We start from the raw sequence: 24,089 nt of genomic DNA on the forward strand, positions 1-24,089 counted from the left end.
GTGGCACATGATTCGAACGTAGCGGCGCATGATCGAACCGTAGCGGCACGCATCCGAACGAGATGGCATGCGGATCAAAGCATGCGGTTCGAAGCAAGAGGCACGAGATTCGAACGTAGGTGGAAACAGGTGTATATGTGTGAGTAATTGTGTACTGGTTCCGGTTTGACGCATCGTCAGTGGTCCATCTTAAGTGATTTAATTTCGATAGAAGTAGTAAATTTCGCAATCAGTACAGTTTTCCCATTCCACATCTAACGACCAAACCACCGTTACCTTCCGCCGGATTGTTTTTCTTCGGTCGATCTTATGAAGGCTGTTTGTTACATCGTTGTGTACATGTTAAAATGTGTGACTTACTAGGCAAAGCGAATGAGAAACTCACGTACAGCGTCGATGTATCTACAGTGTGCTTTAAAAACAACGACAAAGTTGCTATAGTGGGGTTGGTGGGAACACGTAACAAAGAGTAAATCAAGCAGCAACATAAACTGCAAACACTAACTAGCGGAGGTCTTGCGGTGCTTCTTGCTTCGTGTTTTGTGCATCAACCCTGCAAGTAGTTCAGTAAACTTCGCTTCCCCTACCACTGGGTCGGCAGTAAAGCCATGGCGTTGTACATAATGGAATACAAGAACCGCTATCGGAAACGGCGACGAAGTCGCGTATTCAGCACATGCGTCAGTGCGGCCGTCGTTGAACAGGTAACGGAAGAACTCGCCCAGACATTGCAAACACACACTCACCAGTAAGGTGCCTGCATAGCCCTCAATGCCAGTTCTAATCTTTTCCCGATTCATGTTTGCGGTTACCTATCTATCGAAATGCTTTCCGGTGTAGCTAATTCTTGATAGAGACGACGCCGTGAATGACGATCCGATATCGCTTTATGCAAGAAATGTTGGACCAAAATATGTTCCATTTCCTTACTCCACATCGTCTGTAATGCTTCTTACGGTTGATTCTTTATTCGAAAGTAAAATAGAATCCCTAGCTAGGTAGTAACGTCAGTATTGGAAAGCATCAGTATTTCAACGATCGCGAAAGGTGATTCAAATTGCTGTGATAAAATTCAATTCAAATGCTTCTCACGACATGAATATGGAAATGTGGTAGGTAAGGGTAACTTCAGTTGTTGTTCATAGTATTTCCACCGGCGTTTGTTCGTAAATATCTTGCAAATAGGGCACGTGTGCTTGAATGGAAAAGGGCGTCCTAACGTCAAATCACCTGCAACGAACTTTTGGCTACTTACCAAATCGCTCTATATTACTAGACCTCGTTCCTACACAGACCTTGCAACTCACCTATACCTGGTTAATTTTTACAGGGTTTTTCGGCATGCAGTGCGTCTATGCCGTATGGCTTTTAATGGACAGGTACAACAAGGACAACAGCATTCATTAACTCTGCGAGCAAGTTATATCACAAATAAATTAAATCCACTGTTTGTCGAGATTCGAGTTAACTGATTCATTAATAAGTTTTAATTAATTCATTCATTTTGACCATTATGCACATCTCTATTTCGAAGCATCAATGAACTATTTACCTTTTTCGTAGTTATTGTTATTAAATTCATGTGCTCACTATCATGCCAAAAAGCTTGGTATGGTTAATGCACACGTAGATATTTCAGGGCAAGTATAGACTACCATGCTTTATATAGAGACATCATACATTGAATTGATTTATTGACGTCCTTTCTTTTACAAATTAAAATGTCTAACCACGTTCATTTGTACTTCTTTTGACATTCACAGGGCGACTACATCAAACATCCTGTACTGTACGAGCTAAGCCACAAGTACGGCTTGCCGGACAATGTGTCCGACCATCTATTACCCGATCGCCTCGAGGAGATTAAAGAGGCCATTCGTCGTGAGATCCGCAAAGAACTTAAGATAAAGGAGGGTGCCGAGAAGTTGCGTGAAGTCGCCACGGATCGCCGTTCGCTCTCCGATGTTGCTTCAATTGTTAAGAAAAGCAACAACAAACTGGCCGAACTTAAGTCAGAGCTGCACGAACTGGAAAGTCAAATAATCCTCACTCAGGGGAACAGTGTCTGCAATAATGGGGGCTATGGTAAGTATGCAAAATGGTGCAGTGTTTTTAATTATTAACTGAGAATGCGATGAGAATTCCCTCAAAACGCAAAACCTCAGGCACTCTTGAATAAATTGAGTGTTGAGGAATACCTGACTCATCTACAGAAGTCTTACACTATACGTCTTTTATTTACAAACAGTACCTGTTGTATCTGTTGATCGTATGGTGAATGAATATTGATTTTTTATTAATATAATTTTTTTTAAGCTAATATTCTTTATGCGTGCTGTTACTGGTCGGAATCATACTCTAAACCAGTTTTTTGTGTATGCGTTTTGATGTTTCCAGGCTTTTCCGAATACCTGACTCATCTACAGAAGTCTTACACTATACGTCTTTTATTAACGAACAGTACCTGTTGTATCTGTTGATCGTATGGTGAATGAATATTGATTTTTTATTAATATAATTTTTTTAAGCTAATATTCTTTATGCGTGCTGTTACTGGTCGGAATCATACTCTAAACCAGTTTTTTTGTGTATGCGTTTTGATGTTTCCAGCCTTTTCCGCTTTCAGCTTTCTACACAAATGGCAAACCAAGTTAAATGTAAGAGAAAAGAGTTATATTGTTTTCCAAATGAAAGCTTCGGTCAGTTGCTCTACAAATGTCAAAACAAACCATTTTGCGAGCTGGTCTGAACCATGTTAAGCCATGTTTCCCGCGTTCTAAAAATGTAAAAAAAAATTAACGAAAACAAAAAAAAGGATTATTTCAATAATCAAATTTATACAGTCAATTCAAGTACAGTGATTTTCTATGTACGGATTGTATGTATTGCCATGACTACTAACGTATGACATATTGTTTTCTTTCAGATCCCATTTTGTCCACCGTTATTCCGAGTGGGCCAGAATTAACAGCTAACGATAAGCTACTCATCTCACTCGAGAAGCAGCTTAGCATTGAAACGAAGGTAAAGAATGGTGCCGAAAACATGATCCAATCGATCTCTAGTGGTCATCATGGTCGCGATAAGAAATTGCTAGCCGAGGCACATCAGATGTTGGCAGACTCGAAAGCAAAAATAGAATACCTACGACTAAAGATCTTGAAAGTGCGTCAAAACAAACTAAGTTGCAAAGTTTCGGAAGAAAATGGGGGCGAATCAACGACAGCGATCAGACAACCTCAAGAACTTGAAACGTCACTGGATGATCGAATTGAGGAGCTGCGTCATCGGCTTCGTATCGAAGCGGCCGTCGTGGATGGAGCGAAGAACGTTATTCGTACGCTCCAGAGTACCAAGACGATTGATAAAAAGGCACTACAAGAGGTATGTATCATTTTTTTATTCTTCTTCGCTTAACGACCTACTAGGTCATGTCTGCCGTTTGTGGCTTACTTAACTCATTTTACCACGTAGCCGTATAGTCAGTCTGTGATGACGGTTCGGATGTGGTTTTGTACCTACCCTGTCGTTTGGATCTGGCTCCGCTACCAAATATACCATTCGTGTGTATCTGAAGATGACGAATTGCGCTGTCGATTTTTATTTAGCTTTTATGCAAGCATACGAGTCTACAACCTATCTCATCTGTCAAGTGTAAAAGATGTTGATTAAATTTGTGATTTGATTCAATTGAACAGCTTAAAGCTTATCAGCGTTTCAAGAACAATCCGGAACCCATTTTTATCTTGTGTGACGTGAATTTTCATATCTGATGTATTAGAGTCAAATATTCAAGTCTTACTGGTTGTACCACAACTTTGGTTTTTATTGAACCTTGGTCTTACACGACGATTTAAACATCTTTCGGCTTGCTAATCTTATTATCAGTTTAAACACTTTTGTGATTGCATAAGAGATCGCTAAGAGGAAAACGAGCACATCCAGAGATTCGCGCTGGAAAAAATTCATATCCACACCCGGATAGTGTAGCTGAGGTGCTCCTCTGTGTCGGGCAACATACTCCACCCAATAGCAAGCAAGATGCATGGCGCTCAGCGGTCTGTCTCGGTAGAGGTCAGAAAGAATTTTTGCTCGTTCCGCGAATTTATGATCCCGCAGCATAATGTTGATAACCCGTGAAAATGATTGCTCGTCTAGCTCCTGGTAATCTAACTTCATTGCAACGCCTTCTTCTACCATGGATTGAATGTTTTGGAACTGCTCCGCGAATATGGGAATACCCAAAACAGGCACACCATGGTACTTGGCCTCAGCTATACCACCAAGGCCACCGTGGGAGATAAACAACTTGACTTTTCGATGCGCTAGAACATCATCCTGCGGCAGCCACGCTTTCGAAAGTACATTCGAAGGAGCATTCGGAATACGATCGTTTTCCCACTTCCACAGGACGCGTTGTTTGAGTTGAGCAAAGGTCTTCAAAATTGCATTCAGCTTCGCCTGGGGAAGGTCAGCCGATTTAAGATTAGAACCAAGACAAAAGTAGACGACACCATGCTCTGCTCCGTCAAGCCACTCACGAATGTTTTCGGGGAGAGGGTCTGGTTTAGACTTGATTTGTAACCCACCAACCTCCACCATATTTGGCAAGTACGGGCGTGGTGTGTTCAGCGAGAAGTGTGTATTAAGTAAGACGAGCGAAACATTACGACGCACTTCCTGGAACGGTGGGTAACGATCTGGCGGGAAGTGACGTTCGTAGTATGAAGTCTGTACATATTCTGATACCATGGTGAGTACGTTTTCGAAACCGGCGAAGAGGAAATTTTTTACACGACCTAAAAATTCCATCCTGCCTTTTCCGCCGATCATAAGATGCGGAACTGTTGCTATGGCTCTCGGATTGCCCACAAAGTCGGCTGTCATTTTCGTCATACCGGCTGAGAACAATACCACCGTCGGTGCGTTAAAATGCGGCCCCAGTCCCAGGACAAAATCGGCCACAAAATAACCAACGATCACCAAATCGAAATGCTCGTGCTTAAGTGCTTGAACCTTGGCGTCTTCCAACGCCATTTCTGCAGTACGGAATTGACTCTGGAAAAGGTACACCATACTGGCCATCGAGTTACCTTCGTTCTTTTGCAGGAAGTCCCTAGTCATATCCCCCAGATCGATTTTATGTACCACAATCTCCCGATAATTAGGGACCGGTTTGGAGAGTTTAAACGGGCTCACCATTGTAACCTGCAGGAACGAAAACGTTAGTTAAGTGTCGCTTCTTGGACAATCATACTCACATCATGCCCTCGTTCTGCCAATCCTTTTAGTAATGCCTGCCCGACAAGCACATGCGATCTGCCGGAGCTTGGAAAAATGCACAAGATTCGATATGCTGCTAACTGCGCAAAACAGCAGCACAGTACCACCCAAGCGATCATAACGCCCTGTACGAACTTCATTCTCACTACAGTCTTCGTGGACAGTTCTCATGCAACTGAAAAATGCTCATTCATCTGACGTTTTAATGGAGTGTCCGAACGTCGACGAGATGGTAGTTGTGAAAAGAATCGACAAACCGTTCCATGAATGGAACTTGCAATGGAATAGCTTCGTTTACACTGATACATTTATAGAAAGGGGTTGTGGTAGAAAGATTTTTATCTCCACATATTGTTAATTGTGTTCACAGTTTGAAGTCTATGTGTGTGTTTTCAAGAGAACGTACGTCAATCCTAGTGAGCAACTTCATCCATCATCAGTACTCGCGTAGAAACATGCAATTTCATCATTTGTCAATTCGGTTGTTTATCAATTACTATCCAAAGAAAAGATAAGATGATTTGAACACAGGGTCAAACACAATAGGAAAAAAAACAGCTGACCACTCTAATCATGCATCATATTGCACTTCATTTCGTCATTTATTTTTTACATCACCATACATTTGATTAGTAAATTATATTATTTAAATTAGAGAGGTTAAGTTATTCCAGTTTTGAAAAATGTGTTGTAGTAATAAATCGATCTCTTAAAGAGTTTAATGCAGCTACCATTATAAAACTAAGCCATCTTCTGTTTTTTCGTTGTTTTCTGGACCGATGCAGCAAACAAACTATTTTTCACAATTCGTCCTACGATTATAACCAATTTATAGACGAGATAAAGCACAACAAACAAAAATGCGTATACATCCAGCAGTGCCGACTGGAAAATGTTCAGATCTGCACCTTGATAATGTAGATGTGGCGCCCCACGATGGCGAATAATGTACTCAATCCAAAAGACTCCGGTTTCGAGCGCTCCCATCGGACGATCTTTGTACAGTATGGAACGTTCCTGAATGTGGTCACGGTACTTTGGATCACGGAGCACCTCCTGTACAGCACCACTTAGTAACGGCTCGGTTAGATCATCGAAGCTTACCGAAAGACCCCACCCTTCCTTAACGACCTGAGCTACATTACCGTCCTGATCACCAAACATGGGAATACCGACGACCGGTACACCGCAATACATCGCTTCAGTAATGCTGCCTAAACCTCCATGCGTGATAAATAGTTTTAGGTTCTTATGTGCCAAAATCGCACCCTGAGGCAACCACTTGCCGATGAACACATTTGATGGTCGATTTGGCATTTCATCCTGGTCCCACTTCCAGATGACGCGTTGCTTTAATCCACGAATCATCGTTAAAATAGCATCCAGCTTATCCTGTCGCATGTTCGAACTGCGTAGATTAGATCCAAAGCTGATAAAAATAGCTCCATCACGGCCGGCGTCGTCAAGGAATAGCTGCAAATCTTGCGGCATTGCTTCGGGTCTGGCGTTTATTTGAATGCCACCTACCTCAACCATGTTGGGAAGGTAAGGTCGTGGTACGTATTGCGTGAAGTAAGTGTTGAGCATAACGAGCGACACATTTCGCATTGCCTCATCGTAACTGCGAAACCCTTTTTCGACGGGGAAATTCGATCTACAAAAACAATGAGGGTGTTATTGAAGGCAGGATTTTTTTTTTAAATTTAAGTTCATACTTATAATAGGACAGTTCCTTGTGCCTTATATACATGAGCATTATCTTCTCCATTCCATGAATTATAGTGTTGGCCACACGATCAAGAAATGTCATTGGATTTCGTAATCCTAGTAACATGTGCGGTACGGCGGCAACCTCGGCTGGGTTGCCTACGACGTTAGTTAACCCCGATCCGGAAGCAGAGAAGTAAAGTACCGTAGGACAACGGAACAACTCACCGACGCCGATTATAAAGCTATTCATGAAAAAGCCTATGATTGCCAAATCAAACTGCTCCTTTTGAGCAAGGCTAAGAAATTCCGGTGCATTAATGGTAACATTGGATGAATCTTGCGCCGCTCGAATAATCTTGGGGAGCAACTTCACCATATTCCGACTTCCGCCTTGCATAAAATCCTCCATGATTGTAGAAAAGGCGTCCTCAATTGGCACGTATACATCTCGATAGTTCTTCGGTGGCCTCTTTAGAGGAAACGCACTAACCATTGTGACCTTTTGGTTGATAAGACACGATGCAAAACATCAAGCATTATAATTCGTTTTATTTGCATGGTTCGTTTTGTCAGTGCATGATAGAACTTACCTCATGTCCACGGAGAACCAGTTCTTTGAGTAGCGCTTGAGCTCCTAAAACATGAGATTTACTCGCAGTCGGAAAGACGCATACAATTTTTGCTGACTCAGCGTGACTGATCAGCAACATCATGGTCACCATCAGAGCGGTATTGAAGGTCAGTTTCATCATTATTCCACTTTTTTTTCTTGTCAACTCACTCGTATTGTAGAAAGAAAGAGAGAGAGAGAGAGAGAGAGAGAGAGAGAGAGAGAGAGAGAGAGAGAGTAATACTGTATCACATTCACTACACACTAGCAGGCACGATCGCGAAATATTTAATGATGCTCCAACTAATGATGAGCAATGGTTTTAAACGAAACGTTCAATAGAGCTGTCCCGATCCCGGGTATGACGGAGATTTACTTCATTTCAGTATTTTAGCACCGATAGAATGAATGGCACACGTTTGTTCACATTAGGAGTAGCAACCTTCTATCAGCTTAATGTTCTCTTTCATAAGTCGACGGACGGACTCGTATCGCAAATACTTGTTATAGCTGCGGATAGTAAACATACTTAATCAAGAAAACACGCACAGGGTAGAACACCGCTGTAAATGTGTCATGTTTGGCACACATCCAAATAATATCTGACATCAGAGTACGTAACATCCGATGCCGCACCAGTGAACTGAATAACATCTAGCAGTTGAAGTAGTGTCTTCACACAAACACACTGACATATTTTTTACACATGCAAGTAGAGTTGTACCACCCATCGTGCATGTGTGTTTGTTCTTTTGGGTTTTAGTTATGTTGTGTCTCGTTTTCCTCCCGAGTTGATATGATGTCACTCCTCCTTGTCCTGCTTATACGCAGTTGTTTTTCTGGTCTCGTGTTTATCGTGTTCGTATCGCAATTCGCATTTTCACTTCCCTGTGCTATCCGACGCAACGAACACCCCTTTAGAAGCTCATATTTCGGTTGATGAGATTTATTTTTGACGCTTCATTCGTAGGTCGAAATGAGAAACTTCTTCTGAGGGTTCTCTTGGTGGTAGAAAATGCAAAAAAATCACAAAACACTGACCAATGCTGTGTGCAAGTGAGTTGTACTCCTGTGGCGTACTGATCGGTCACAAGTAACAGGATGGTGCTAGTGGTCCGTGGATTAAGCTAGAAGCAAGATGGCGCGATCGTCAAGACTCTTTCTTGTGTGTATATGTACTAGTTACATCTAACTGCTAGACGGATCAATTAGTAGTAAGAAAGGCAATGGAAGACGTCGAACGATGTCGTCCTGGTAAATTGAATGAAGTACAAGAAGGCCACACAAGGAGTCGAACGAAAAAGTACAGTTACGGTCATCATCATCACCATCATCAACATAATAACCAAGTGGAAGACGAAAATCCAACGAATCGCAAACAACAACGTCAACACCACAAACGTCATCGTCGGCGCATATCGCCATCGAAGGTTAGTTAGCCTAGTGTAGCAAAAGCAAATACAAAGCATTGCCATCCTCATGGCAACATGTCTCGAATGCCTTGATTACAACTTTTCAACAAAATCCAAATAATTCCACTGCCAATATTCTACATTGAGTTGTTTAAAATAGAAGCGATTCCACCATTCATCAGCTTGGGAAGAGATACCTCCGCCTCATGAATGGTATCTCAAAAAAACGTGTTTATACAAAAAAAACGAATTAATACAAAAAAAGTTAATACATAAACGATTAGCTGTATTATTTGCTACTGGCCGTTATTAAATCGTTGTGCAATGTATATTATTGTTCATTGATGCAATCATGTGTTTTGTTTTATGAACCGAGCATAATTTCCAGTAGTTTTAATGCCCGAATCCGCATTTCGGTTATAAAATAAAATAGGAGATTTTACTACCGACCGCAGTAACGCTCTTCTTCATTTTTAGTGTGTCTTACTGTTGTATTTACATCGACCAATGACTTCACGACGAACACACATGTTACGTTAATGAATGTACATGTTTTTTCGATCCATGTTACGTAATCTGTCAATCAGTGCTAAACAACTATCACCCTTCCCTCATGCATACACGTATACTAAGATCGCTCTTAGTATTTAATGATAGTCGTTGGCATTTTCCACGCCGCTGGGATAATCCATTTTTCTTCCCAAATATGTACAAAACATGTATAGGTTCACGAGATATTAATGGTATTTCTAATACGCAGATTCTTAGATACGAGGTTTTTAAAATTTGACATCTAAATAAATTTACAGCACAATATTCAAGCATGACGGTGAACTCGCAGATTCGGCATACGCGGAATTTCGAGATACGCCGATCTCGCGTGTAGTATAGCAGCCCGCTATATTAGTATATCTCAGGGACTGTCTTTACTAAACTGATAATATTTATTCGTTCGAGGTTACGTTTCAATCTCACTCTCTGCGCATATTCTTGTTACGGAAGGGAAATGGGATGTGACGACACGATTGCCTGTTTATGTAAGCATACAAGTCAGTTGTTTTTAGATCGTCGGCGTCGTTCTTTTTTTTATCACCCGTCGTTTAGCTGAGATAGCAAACGTGGAAATAGAACTTTTAGCTCTCGTTTTACTTGCGTTTTTTTAAATAAGTTGTACTGTATAATCGATGATGTTGTAAAATTTTGAAATAGTAAGAGTTTTTCGACTTTTGGTCTCTGTTCCATCCTTGTGGACACCGATTAATTTTCTCTGTTAGCATCAGCACAAGTCAGTCAAGTTGTTGCTGTTGTTTTTATGTTAAGAGATTTTGGACCTCTAGGGCCACTTTCATCTTTTGGGATTTAGGACGATGGTAAAGGATAAATAGAGAAGGTTATACTAAAAAAAAGGTTCTTTAAGGTATGTGAGTTGTTGAATGTAACTCCTATTTTAGTCCTCCGGTACATCACACCAAACGTGAGAGGGAAAAATAATTCTCTCTGACGAATATATCCCTTGGTTAGTTATATGGTAACATTAACCTTTTCACCATGAAGATCAGTAGACTATCTATAAAATAGTCAAATTCGTTACATGGGTGGTTTTTAATTATTCTTCTCTAGGTTATTTTAGTTCCTAATTATTTTATGCCATTTTTATATTTCTTTATACAATTTCGTCTTTTTGAAGCCGACTTGGGATTCTACAAAGTTGGAATCCAGTGTTCCAGGCTTGAATAGGGTTTACGAGTCCGAATTGTTCGTATGATTCGTGAGAATCGTTTTACGCTGTTGGTAGATAGTGATACGTGGTTGAACTGGACTAATAAACCCTGTCTTTATAGTGTTATTGTTTATTTTGCAGAGGTTCGGTCGAGAAATTACTCAAGTGAATTCAATTTTCGTTTAAATCTCGACATCTATTTTTAAATCTCGGAATAATAAGCAATGTAACCGTTGAGTTCTCATAGTTGGTCTACGGCGTGTTCTAAAACGATTGAAAAGACTGTTGTACAATGAAAAGTGTAAGATAATTTGCCCGGCATTATATTTATTGTACGTCTTCTTGGCCCAATGGATACAAAAAATGGATTTATTCATGAAGATATTTACAATTGTGTATTCTCCAAACTCCTTGAAAAGTTGAATTCTAAGACAATATTGTAACGGAAGGAAAACAAAAGCCTAAAGCGATAATATCAGGAATCTTGAGGTGTCTCACCGGATGATGGATCACGTCACCATCTCTCCATGACCCAATTATATCTTTGTATGGCACCGTTTCATTCTGCAGTGATTAGTTTATGCACTTATACAATTTTTTTCGTATTTATTTTTTTGTATATTCTCATTTATGACATTTTTTTATTCTTAGCAAGTGGTTGCTGCTAGTAGTTTAATAGGAAATGGCAAATGCTTTACAAAAATATAAAAGCTGGTTTATTAATTGTATTCCTTTAGCCAGAGATGAAAGAAACTCCAACATTTCAAAATCTCTCTAAATTTTCAAACAATACAATACAATTGTATTCCTTTGCATGAAGACCATCAAGACGCGGTAAATGTCACAATTCGATAAACAAAAGTTCATGTCGTATAGACTCTTATGTTTCGTCATCATTTCGGCCTGCTTTCACCCCTGTCGGTCAGACATTAGCATTACACAGTTACGAAAAAACCCTCTCTCATAACCGATTCTGCTACTCTCTGGCAATATCAGATTCTTGAATTATTCTGAGTGAAAATTGTTTGCTATCTGTCCATTTGACAGCAGGTTAGTCCATTCGGTACGATCGTTTCGATCAGCGGTCCGTCTGTTTGACTCGATGACTTTTTGTGCGTTTCTTCCAAACTATCCATCTTTTTTCTACTAGTGCTACGATCGTTTGAATACCAACCAAAACCGAAACTTTTGTTACGAAACAACGAAAAACGAAATTAGCCAGCTTGTTGTTAACTGGCGCGGCTTCGGCGCTCTGAACGAACCGAGAATTTTACCGCAAAGCGCCCTAAGATCGGGATGGGTGTGTATGTTTATACCAGTGCCGTAGTAGCTGTGAAGTAGTAACGAGTTTCCGATATGTGGTTGTACCGTTAAAGAAATAAAGTCTGCCATTCCGTAAACGAGCAATCGTGTATCAGATTGTTCTATACGCGTCAAGCAACACCATTTACTTGTTTGGTGTTCGGTAATAGATCGTGATGAAAGTGCTAGTTTTGTTCCTAAAAAGTGATGTTCTTTTTAAGTATCAAACGTGTATCAATCGACAGAACGCCGATGCTCCGTGTGAAACGAAAAATTAATTGGAAGGACCCATTGCGTCACGTGTTCGAAGGAATTGTTTTAATGGAGACGCCCAGTATTTCAATGTGCAAGTGAATTATGTGTCAGTGTTGTATGATAAAGCAACTACGATCACATGAAGAGTGTCGTCAATTGGTGTGTGCAAATTTACTACCAGCATTTAATCTCAATCAAAATCCCCAGGAAAATCTAAAACGTAAAATTCGACGGTAACCAATTGTGTCACAATCTGCGACGACGGTAGACCGTGTTTTGTCGGGTGTGGTTCAAACTTGTCTCAGCTCAGTCACGGGTAAGTGTAATCAACAGTGAGCTCCAAACCCATCGTCATTCCGATCACCATCCCAGTTCGTTGTTAATTCACACGATTCTCCTCTATTTATATATCCCGTTCATTAGCAGTGTACGCTACTGGCAAAAGGGAGTAAAGCAATAAAACTACAAAGCAAAGGCGGAAAGGAAGAAATCAGCACGCACGCACGCTCAGGCAGACACAGTGTTTTACTACTGTTTTTTTTTTGTATTTTTTCTACTGTTATTTTGCTCACAATTTTCCCGTTTATGATGGTTTGCAAAGCCACGTCGGTGTTTGTGCGTTTTGTATTGCCGCCTGTATCGGCTTGATCGTAGTTCGGTTTGATTCTCCGGTGCAGTTGGAATGGAAGATTGCCAACTAGAACGCCTGTTGTAAGAAAAGCAAACAAACGTTTAACCAAAAGAAGGAACAGGGTGGCAGATGTAAAAGGGGTTGTTCGTGTACTATATTTCAGCAGTAGCAACAACAACGACGACGACGACGACGAAGACTGACCGGTGTTTCTTCGTGTTTTGTCATCACGCACGGCATGTCCGCCCCCGGACCACAGCCACCCTCGGAAATCACTGCCGAATGGACAGTTCATGCACAACTCACGCTTTCCTCAATTGCTCCCGCTACATTCATTTCGACAAACAACAGCAGACTCCCTTCGGATGTTCCTCCGACTTCAACAGCCGAAGGATGCAGCGAGGGCCAAGCATCAACTTCAGAATACAACATTTCCCCTCCGGGTGCTCAGGAAGCTGGGGTCGATTTGAATGTTACCGCTCCGCAAAATTTTATCATCTCGCCTACTCCTACCCCACCAGCTTCCTCGTCCAGCGCAGTTGGGAGTCCAGTAAAAGTTGTTTATAAATTTAGCACGACTGACCATCCCTTGCAGCAGAAACAGACCAGCATGTGCTCTGCTGTACCGGTTGGTGGTAAGAGTAGCGTTATTTTTAACACCGATCCATCATCACCTTCCACACCGGTCACGCTCGCTAAGGTGAGACAGAAGAAACTGCGTGTTTATGAGATACTTGCTTTGAAATTATCATTTTTCCATCGTTGTGCATGGTTGAGTGGATATATGTTCGCCATATTCCAGTGGATATTTCGATGCAAAACATCGCTCTTTTTCTTCGCATGATGTTTTGTTGTGTGTTGTCCCCGAAAAACGGTGTGATGATAATATAACTGCATTCTATTCATGTACGCAAGAAGCTGCAAGAACATTAAGTAAGAATTTCTCTTTTTTACAATGTTTTTACCCTCAATGGAGCTCTCTTTAGAAACAATAACTCACAGTTTTTTTTGTAAAAAAAATTGTGCTTTATAAATATTTATCCGCTTACTTGTTATTATCAAAATTTTCCAGATTAGATCTATTTTTTAGTTAATTAGTTTCATCCAAAGTTTAGTTGAACGGTGAAGTAATATTCGAACTATGTTTTTCTTAGGGAACTCTCATGTCACAATCTCTATAATTGGAATCGTTTTTGAGTTTATATACCGATACTTGTTGGTTGCACTCTTCTTGCTACAAAAACGACTGGATGCAATTTTTAATCAACTCTATTTCATAACACTGGATCCCCTATATACTGTATTGCATATACACTTAGACTCCAACTGGCGTAGGACCTCCACCACCGTGTTCAGAAAATGCGGTTCAACTGTTTCCCAAGTGTACCAGCACCTGCAGCATCGTTCTGACTGCCTGTACTGATCTTGTACCGACGACCGACACACTGCCTATCACAGTCAACAAGTGCGAATCTACCAACAACATTGTAGTAGACAAATGTACCAATTTTCCCGAAAAGGTATTGAACGCCGTTTTTTCAGCTTGTTGGAAGAAATAAGATTAAGTTGCACAATTTTTATGTCGTTCTGAAAAAAAGTCTGCCAGCAATTCCAAAGATGTGAGTTGCCAAACGAGTGACTGGGAGACAAACAAGAAAGAGGATAAGAATGGCGCTACGGGGTTTGTCAAGCACCAAGGGGTGACCCAAAAAACTACCACTGATGGGTGTCTTCTTTCGCCGCCTCCGAGGAGACGTGAAGATAGGTTAGATTCGGTTAGTAATCTGTTGCATGCATGGTAATCAATGTAATGGTTTTGGACGACAGTGATAGCTCTTCTACTCGTTCGTTCAATGTTTCAGCATGTTCTCAAATCGATCTCCCCGCTCATCGATTCACTTGTCTCACCAAGTAATACGATACGATCCCAGCAATCAAGCGTGCGGGATACTTCGGTGACCAAAAAGAAACCACGCACGGTACATATTGACGTGTACTGCACCGGTTCAGACGCGGAATCTGAATCCGATTGTGGTTCGTGCTGTTCCTTCAACGAGGGAACTAAATCGCTATCATCGTCAGGGGCGCCGTCAGCTGCTTCGTCCAATTCGTCTGTCTCATCCGGCAGCCGGTTTGACACAAGCCACATGATGGAACTGAAGGCGGCGGCATACTCAAACATCGACCCATCGCATCCTACCGTGTATGAGTCGGAAGAGATAAGGGTGCGTCACAAGCGTGCCGGAAAGCATGAAGTGCCCAGGCGTTTGATGCAGCAAACTATCGGTAATATAGGTTGCATCTAGTGTAGCTAGTAGTATTGTACATGTGTATATATTTGTTGTAGATCAAAACACGCTTTCTACCATCGGCAGTCTGAAGCGAATTGGCTCTGCACGGCATGGGCGCTCCAGGAGAAACACAGCGACCGACGAGATTAGTGAATCAAAAAAAATCCTTTTCAGCAAGCATCTAGGTGAAGTGCCTCAGCAACAGAACGAGGAGCATATCCATGGTGCATTTAGTACATACTTTCGACGGGATATAAGCGACGATGCAATCAGCTCCAATTATGCCCTCTCCGCTGATAGATCAACACGTCGGGACGTTACCGGGAGTAGTCTCTCAAGTGCATTTGCCTGTGGTGGGTTCTACGAGGACAAAGAGGATAGTGAAATGCATAGCAAGCTGAACCGTAGTGGTACCACCGCCACCCAGTCGGATAGTTTTGAATACGACAATAGTGAGGATCGGTATCGTATCCACGAAATGGAACGGGTTTGGAAGCAGCATCACTGGAAATCACCATCGTTAGAAAGGAAACTCCTTCAAATACAAAATTCTAAGTTACCATCGTCATCTTGCCATAGTCCGGAATCAGAGCACAATCTTACTGAGTCGGATCACAGCTTCGTGTATGATGAGGCACCACATCCGAACGCCTCCAATCCGTCCCTGAACGAGTACAGTGACTCAAGTCCTTCAACAGTAAAGAGCGCTTCCCAACGGGCGTCGGAAAAGCCGAACCAGTCAATTCTGTTACAGCAACAAGCCGTTCTTGCTGCAACGCTGCAATATAAACGAGAGTTTTCCCCAGTAGAAGGTTACACCAATGAGTACCTGGCGATTGCAAGGCGCTTCGGCAGTCTCATTACGAGTCGCCGCAAACCCGGCACTCACATGGGACCGGTTCGTAACCCCGAGTGTCCCTGTGAGCACTGCCGGCGTTGGGTACTGGAGCGTGACTCGGGTGGTAGCGTTAGTGTCTTGCGTGAACGTGCACTTTCTATGGACGGTACAAGCGCACCAAACGGTATCGTCGATATGCGTCGACAGTTTCACCAGAGAAACACCTATGTCCACGAAACGTAACCTACCGGAATGCATTTTCAGTGCATTTCAAACACTAATCCTACGTGTAATCTTCTTCAGCGTGTCTGTCAACTGTAGATTAGAGGTTACTTTTTGTTTTGTAGAGAAAGATACAAAATTTTAATTGTAATGATTAGTCTTTTATTAAATTTCGCCAGAATAACAATTTCATCCGACCGTCTTGGGAATATTTTCGGCTATCAATACTCCCACAATTACCACACCCGGTATAATCTTACCCGAAGTCGAACGCTTAAATAATGCAATCCGTTTTCTTTATCGATGCGATTCGGCTGAGCTGTGCATGAAACGAGGGTTTCGTTTCATATTAACACTTTTCTTAGCAGCTTTTTGTTAGAACAGTATCGATGTCGATGTAATACAAAACATCGGCCCATATGGAAAATTTAACGTTAGCAACATTTCATTATCTTCATTTTACCCCTATCTGCTATGGTGAAAATGTTCAACACAAAGTAAACTCCCTGGAGGAATGTTTCTGAAAATAAATGAAATACTTACATCAAAATGCTCAATCAATTTCGTTTAGTTCAAAACATCAATTAACGGTATTTGCTGCGTATTCGAACGATGTCATACCATTGTAGGTAAACGATGCGTTAAGGGTTTGTTTGTGTAGGCGAATGTTGGACAGTGGGCAACGTCAAAGGACAGTTGATCGTTGATGGCAATAAAAAATAACTCAGATGACAGTAGGAGAGAAACTGCTATTGTCGTAGACCATCCAGGACCACAGACGTGTAATAAAGTAGCGGAGATAAAGAAAAAGCTAAATCAGAAAAAGATTGTTATTTATTCATTTAAAATTATCTACCGGCTATATTTGTAATACTTACAACAAAATGTCCAATCAATTTCGTTTAGTTCAAAACATCGATTAATGGTTTTTGCTACGGATTCGAACCATGTCATATCTTTGTAGGTAAACAATGCATTAAGGGATTGTTTGTATTATTTATTGCTTAAAAATTTTCGTATGGTATATTTCATTAACCTTTCCACTTCATTTGTTTTTTTCTCCCAATAATAAGGCTCAAGGTCGCTTATCGGATTCATCTCGTAAGCTAGACCTGCTGCGGAAGGCATTAGATCTACGACGACTAGAACTTCCACCAGATTGTCACACGGCACAACAGCTAAAAGCGGAACTTCAAAATGTACAAGCATCCAGCCCTGGCCCCGTGCAGTACACGATGCGTAACTCCTTCCGTGGAAGTGCACAGGGTCGACCGGCACAGAGTCATCAATCATTTAGTCGGTGCGCCACCGTCACCGGTAAACTGGAAGTACGACTAATGGGCTGTCAGGATTTGTTGGAAGACGTGCCTGGTCGATCGCGTCGTGACAAGGATGCTGGTTCATCCAGTCCGGGTGATCTGAAAAGTTTCGTCAAGGGTGTCACTAGCCGCAGTTCTTCGAAGAGTTACAGTGTCAAGGACGAAACGTCATCGGAAATTATGGCGGTGATCAAGCTAGATAACATCACCGTAGGACAGACATCGTGGCGCCCTTGTTCACAGCAGGCTTGGGATCAGCGGTTCAGCATCGACTTGGATAGATCGCGTGAACTAGAAATTGGCGTGTATTGGCGCGACTGGCGCTCGCTATGTGCGTTCAAATTCTTACGTCTAGAAGAGTTTATCGACGACATTCGGCACGGTATGGCGTTACAGCTTGAACCGCAAGGTGTGCTGTTTGCCGAGATCAAGTTCCTCAATCCGATGATCTCCCGCAAGCCGAAACTGCAACGTCAGCGCATGATCTTCAACAAGCAGCAGGTGAAGAACATTCCGCGCGCCAAGCAAATGAACATCAACGTTGCCACCTGGGGTCGACTGCTGAAGCGCAACACTTCGGGCAGTACACCGACATCGTCTGGACCTGGTATACTTACCAGCACACCCTCGCCGGGAACGACAACAGCTGTTTCGGCTATGTTAGCAAACCAGACGTCGGGATCTTCAGTGACAACCCTTTCCACACCGGGATCGGTCATATTGTCGTACGATCCACTGCAGGACGATCCTGTGGAAACATTGGGAGAATCGGCGGATCATAACGTAATTGGACTAGGAGGTGGTCGTCCTCTCGGTAAGTTTACCGCGTGCAGTACCAATTGCAATGCACGCAACATTATTGGAAGCTGTTGTTGCCATTCCACTTGGTAATGGCGTTCCATGCAACAAAGATAGACTTCTAAGAAACATTGATACCAACAGTTGCATGATTTTAGCACATATGAAATTAATGCATTTTTTTCTGATATTGATTCATATGATATTCCTACAACACAATGTGCTGTTTTTGAGCCATGTTTATAGTCGTGCAATCTAGAGATTAGATTTAGCTTAGTAATCTCACATACTGTCATTATTATTTTTCCACTTCAAACTTCCAACGGCAAACAAACTAGTAATAACGTTTTACCTTTTTCTTTTAGGTATCCACGGTGTCGGCGTACTGCCAGAAAGTCCATCGTCCCACTCGCTACAAAACCAGGGAACACCAACGGTGGGACGTCCCATTCCTTCACCTCAATCTATCAGCACACCATCCAGCTTTCGACAGAAAAAGCAGCCGACACCATTACCACGGCAAGCGACACCACCAAAAATCGACCCCGAGGTAAGCAACAACACCTCGCCTACGCCTAGTGTTATCGTGATCGTTTTCCGGGTATCTACCGTTGAACTTGTCCTTCGTGGCGTAAAAGCTTGTGGAAGTCTACTATTGTAGAAATTTCCTTCCCGGTACAACGATCGCCTCCCCAATCTCCCAACCCCTATGGCTTACCGCTTATCGTTGTGTGTTTGTGCGTTCGTTTGTGTGTTATATTTTCTAGTACCGTAGGCCATGTTTCAGTGGCCTGAGGATTTAGCTTTTATCTCTTATCACCTACCGACCATCATGCTGTAAAACCGACCGGTTCGGAGGAGAGTCTTTTGACGTTTCGTCATTGTATTCTGTATTTTTTGAAGCAGTACCAGTAGTGTAGCAAGAGCTTGCTTCCCACGCGCTGGGTTTCTTGAATTGTGAAAAAGTTAGAGTTAGAGAATAAAAGTGAGAATCGGTCGGAAGTGTTCCAACGCGAAGATGCAATTGAAGCGAAGAAACGCACTTTATAATCCCGATCGGCAATTGATGCGTAGTAGACCTGTGGTCTTTTCCGTCGTCAAGGAACCTACTGTTCGTGAGTTGGAAATTCCCCTGTTTGTGAAGCATTGGAAGGAACAGAATCGGGTTAGTAGTGAAAGCTCCCAACCCTTATTGTGTTAAATTGCGTTAACGGATAGCACAGTGCTGGGAAGTTGTACTAAAGGAGGATCACACTATACCCGGGGAAAAGCACACACGCTTACAGTGACATCTTCGACACTAGCCGCGTCGTTTTACCCATCGCAGCATACACTTTATCTATTTATTTTATATTCTTTCTGTATTTCTTTCTCCCCCCTCCTCCCCCTCGCAATCTGTTCGTTTTCCACTCGTGCGGATTTTTTTCTCTTTCCTTATGCACAGCTGGAGTACGCATTAAGCAAATTCGATTTCCTTCACCAGCACGATAGTCTTATTGGTGTTAGTTTGTACGATAAACAGCAGCAGCAACAAAAGCAGGAGTCGCAGGTAGTTGCGATAAACATTAGTGATAGCAACCATACCACCCGTAACGATGTCGCTGACGACGATATGCCACCGTTGCCTTCGACTCCGCCGCCAACGCTGCGTTCCTTCGGCGATAGCCACCCGGCCGTGATACCAGTTATATTACAGAAGTCCCTGTCTGGTGATTTGCTACGGCCCGTGTTGTCGATGCCACCACCGATTATTTATGGTGGGTACAATCGCGACAGTTATTACAGCAACATATCGTCGACAAGCAGTCCGATCGTGGAGGAACCGCCATCACCTGCGTCAAGTCATCAGCCGCAGTGTGCACCGTTCCAGGACGACGTTATATACGACAATATTATTGAGGTCAGAGACTGCAAGCGTACATCGCGCACTCCGCTTTCTCCTCGCAAACACCAGAAACATGTACCTGCAACCATTTTTGTGTGTGTTTTTGTTTTAATCGACATTGATTTTTTTTGTCTTGTTGTCGTAATCACTTGTTTCTAGATGTGCTTTTTGTCCAGACTCACATTTTCATTCTTTCTATCCATTACGCATGCTGAATCAATTAATATGTTAAGTAACAGAGTTTTAAAGAGTAGCACATATTCTTTTAACATATAACCTTGATTTAACATGTTTTGTACGTTAAACTTCTTTCTTAAATTTGTTCTATTTTTTGCATACGCATAAAAACAACTCACATGTACCTTTTAACCTTTTTTTGTTTAATTTACTTTCAAATTTAACTATCAGAAGTACATGAATTCTAACATTTCTTGAGAAATCGAAATCGCGTGACGATGTTCCATTTTATTATTCAAGCAATGTTTTCTTATCTGTAACTAATACTGAAGAACTCGTGCAAAGCTCAATCGAGCAATAATTGAATATTGATTGGATTGACATTGGATTGCAATTTATTAATATTGTTTTTTTAAACTGGATGTGTTTTGATTTAAAAAAAAACTATTTCATTTTCGTTGTACTTGTTTTTTTTATTGTTCTTCGATTTTAATTTAAATTACCTTACCGGTTTTGCCATATACATATTTATACACATACATATTTCAGCTGCTACTGTTTGTTACTCTACGTTTTGTTCGCTGTGCTGATTGTGGAATTTTACACTTTTGGTTTATATGCTGCTTTTCTCTATTTATAGTTTTTTTGTGAAATCACTTCTGCCGACCTACTGCTGCCCTACTTTGGGACAAGCTTTTTGTATTTTGTTTAATGTTATTTTATACTACTTATACTTTTATACTGCTTACTTTTTCAACTGCCTTTCGGACACGGGATGCATTGAGCTTTTTTCGTCTACTTTAAATACTTTTCTGTTCTTATTGCTTTTTTATCCACACAGATACTGCCGTTTGAACAGCTTACGATCGGTGGAAACGTGGAGCCACCGCCTCTGCCACCCCATCATCACCATCCATCGGCAACGTTGGCAACCCAACAGGCTTCCCTTGCTACCGCAGCCGCACTTCAAGTTCAACAGCAACAACAAATCTACCAGCAAAAGCAGCTTTTGTTGAAACAACAGCAACAACAGCAGCTACCGTCAGTATCGTCGCCACTGCCGCAACATGTTGGACAAGCTTCTAGTTCTGCCAGTATTGTAGATGTTGGAGGCGTTGGAGCGATGGCAGCGGGCTTTGCGGGGCCCCCGGTGAATCGTCGCGCGGGTCCAGCAGTCCGCACCCTCCAGTACCGGGACAGTGCGTACGAAAGCCGCCGACAGTCACAAGCACAATCCGGCGCAGTTATGTCCATGGACAGTTTCCAACTGCTGAGCGTACTCGGTCGCGGCCACTTTGGCAAGGTAATACTGGCGCAGTACAAAAATACGGGTGAATATTTCGCCATCAAGGCGCTGAAGAAGGGTGATATAATTGCGCGCGACGAGGTAGAATCGTTGTTGAGCGAGAAACGCATTTTCGAAGTCGCAAACACAATGCGTCATCCATTCCTGGTGAACCTGTTCTCTTGCTTCCAGACAGATGTAAGTACGCGGTAGCGGCAATGCATCCGCTTCTGAAAGCAAGTAGAATGACATTTCCTTCTTTTTCTTCTGCAGCAACACGTCTGCTTCGTGATGGAATATGCGGCCGGCGGTGATCTGATGATGCACATCCACACGGACGTATTCTCGGAACCGCGAGCCGTCTTCTATGCGGCCTGTGTTGTGCTCGGTTTGCAATATCTGCACGAAAGTAAAATTATATACCGTGATCTCAAGCTTGACAATCTTCTGCTGGATACGGAAGGTGCGTGTTGAGAGCATATTAATCTATTTACAGTACCGGTAACACATATGTTTGTTTCGTAGGTTATGTGAAGATCGCAGATTTTGGCCTGTGTAAAGAGGGTATGGGATTCGGAGATCGTACGGGTACGTTTTGCGGGACGCCAGAATTCCTGGCACCGGAAGTGCTCACCGAAACTTCTTATACCCGTGCTGTCGATTGGTGGGGCTTGGGTGTGCTGATCTTCGAAATGCTCGTAGGAGAGGTAAGATAATCTAAAACCAAGGAATATAGAAGTGCTGCTGTAATTCATTGTTGATCAATGTGGTTTCTTGTAGTCACCATTTCCGGGCGATGATGAGGAGGAAGTGTTCGATTCGATCGTAAACGATGAAGTTCGCTATCCACGGTTCTTGTCGCTGGAAGCAATCGCGATCATGAGAAGGGTATGTAACACATTTGGGATTGAATTGTACTAAAAATCTAATTGCTTATGGATGTTTTCTTCTATTGCTATAGTTGCTGCGCAAGAATCCAGAACGCCGACTCGGTTCATCAGAGCGTGATGCCGAAGATGTTAAACGTCAAGCCTTCTTCCGTAACATCGTCTGGGACGACCTATTGCTCAGAAAGGTGAAACCGCCGTTTGTGCCAACGGTTGTAAGTACTCTATACAAACCAAACTTCCACAGCGCGTCCAAAGTAAATGATATTTATCACCACCCCTTTACTACCATTCAGCGCTCACCGGAAGATGTTTCCAACTTTGATGAGGAGTTTACGTCCGAAAAGCCAGCTCTAACGCCGCCGAAAGATCCCCGTGCTCTTACTGACACCGAACAAACCTACTTCAAGGACTTCACATATATGGCCGATTGGTGTTGAAAGCCGGGTAAGCTAACTAAGAGCCTTTCAAGCTGGCGAAATAGAGGCAAAACCCTTCGGCTTTTGGCAATTGTATCGTTTGTTAATAGTTTATGCATTAGATGGAAAACGCAAACAGATACGATTAAAATGTATCGGCTCAAAGTGTATCTGTTTCTACGAGATTAGATGTACAACGTGGAATAAGTTCTCGCACAGGTATTAACATTTGTTGTGCAAAGGCAAGCCACACGGGACAGAGTAGATCGCAGGGCTGTTTGTGATTCTAAGACAGGAAAGGATAAAAATATCCGTGAATTATTGCGTTTGTATGTGTGCCTTTAATCCGTAAAAAGAGAGTCACAAATTGCTGTTTTATGCTGTTAGTGCTAGATAGTTAGGGAAGAAACTAAATTAACAATTGCAAGCAAGTTTAATTGTGAAAGAAAAGTAGTAAGTGCAGAAGAAAGTTTAATTGTGAAAGAAAAGTAGTAATGGCACGACAGACAGACACATCAACGGGATACCTCGTTCGGTAAGATGAAGTCAAACTTGGTATAGCAGTGGTCAGCAAAAGAGTTCGCTAAGCAAAAAGGATGCGTTGTTTTGTTTACTAATACAGACACACACTGACTTATTTTACAGCGCGTATTGAATAAACTATTCCACTCGGATGTTTTTGTTTCCATGTTGTGCGTTATCCTTAGTTTAACATTTTTTATCGTGATCGCACAGCATTCAGTTCGAATGGCATTCATGTAACTTTCGAGGTAGAGAGAACAAAGTGAGAGAATACGTTAATAATGAGCAAGGAATTCTCCCGAGCGAAGTTAGAAAGAACAACATACCAATAGACTGAAAAATGACTCGTAAACACATATATGTGAGTAACAAAATATTTTATGAAGCAATAGCAAAACAAATCCCGTGTAAGAATAGAAACAGATTCGCAAAGAGAAGAGAATGCGCCAACAGATAATTCGCAAGATGTTGCAAAATTGTTGCTAATGAACGAAGATAGATAGACGAATTAAAGTTATAGTAA

General features: G+C 42.0%; 2 protein-coding genes across 2 annotated transcripts; both read left to right on the plus strand.

The window, feature by feature from the left end:
* Positions 1–608: 608 nt before the first annotated feature.
* LOC128713302 (serine/threonine-protein kinase N) lies at positions 609–23,065 on the plus strand. Its single transcript, XM_053808163.1, has 12 exons — positions 609–704; positions 1,764–2,085; positions 2,927–3,384; positions 17,348–18,407; positions 18,757–18,941; positions 19,836–20,291; positions 21,295–21,936; positions 22,012–22,201; positions 22,264–22,445; positions 22,519–22,626; positions 22,700–22,840; positions 22,922–23,065. Exons 1-12 carry the CDS (start codon positions 609–611, stop codon positions 23,063–23,065), a joined length of 3,984 nt encoding a protein of 1,327 aa, XP_053664138.1.
* Positions 13,162–16,295, plus strand: LOC128711587 (uncharacterized). The gene is made up of 5 exons (XM_053806469.1): positions 13,162–13,623; positions 14,243–14,443; positions 14,522–14,698; positions 14,786–15,209; positions 15,271–16,295. The coding sequence occupies exons 1-5, from the start codon at positions 13,162–13,164 to the stop codon at positions 16,293–16,295; spliced, it is 2,289 nt and encodes a 762-aa protein (XP_053662444.1).
* Positions 23,066–24,089: the final 1,024 nt, after the last annotated feature.

Source organism: Anopheles marshallii, chromosome 3, assembly GCF_943734725.1.
Source record: "Anopheles marshallii chromosome 3, idAnoMarsDA_429_01, whole genome shotgun sequence".
Lineage (NCBI taxonomy): Eukaryota > Metazoa > Arthropoda > Insecta > Diptera > Culicidae > Anopheles > Anopheles marshallii.

Excerpts from the sequence above, each read along its gene's own strand:
- LOC128713302 (XM_053808163.1), top strand. The coding sequence starts at position 609 with ATGGCGTTGTACATAATGGAATACAAGAACCGCTATCGGAAACGGCGA. Across the intron at positions 22,446-22,518 it reads TCGAAATGCTCGTAGGAGAG|TCACCATTTCCGGGCGATGA; the intron begins GTAAGATAATCT and ends GGTTTCTTGTAG. Across the intron at positions 22,841-22,921 it reads CGCCGTTTGTGCCAACGGTT|CGCTCACCGGAAGATGTTTC; the intron begins GTAAGTACTCTA and ends ACTACCATTCAG.
- LOC128711587 (XM_053806469.1), top strand. The coding sequence starts at position 13,162 with ATGTCCGCCCCCGGACCACAGCCACCCTCGGAAATCACTGCCGAATGG. Across the intron at positions 14,444-14,521 it reads GTACCAATTTTCCCGAAAAG|TCTGCCAGCAATTCCAAAGA; the intron begins GTATTGAACGCC and ends TCTGAAAAAAAG. Across the intron at positions 14,699-14,785 it reads GTGAAGATAGGTTAGATTCG|CATGTTCTCAAATCGATCTC; the intron begins GTTAGTAATCTG and ends TCAATGTTTCAG.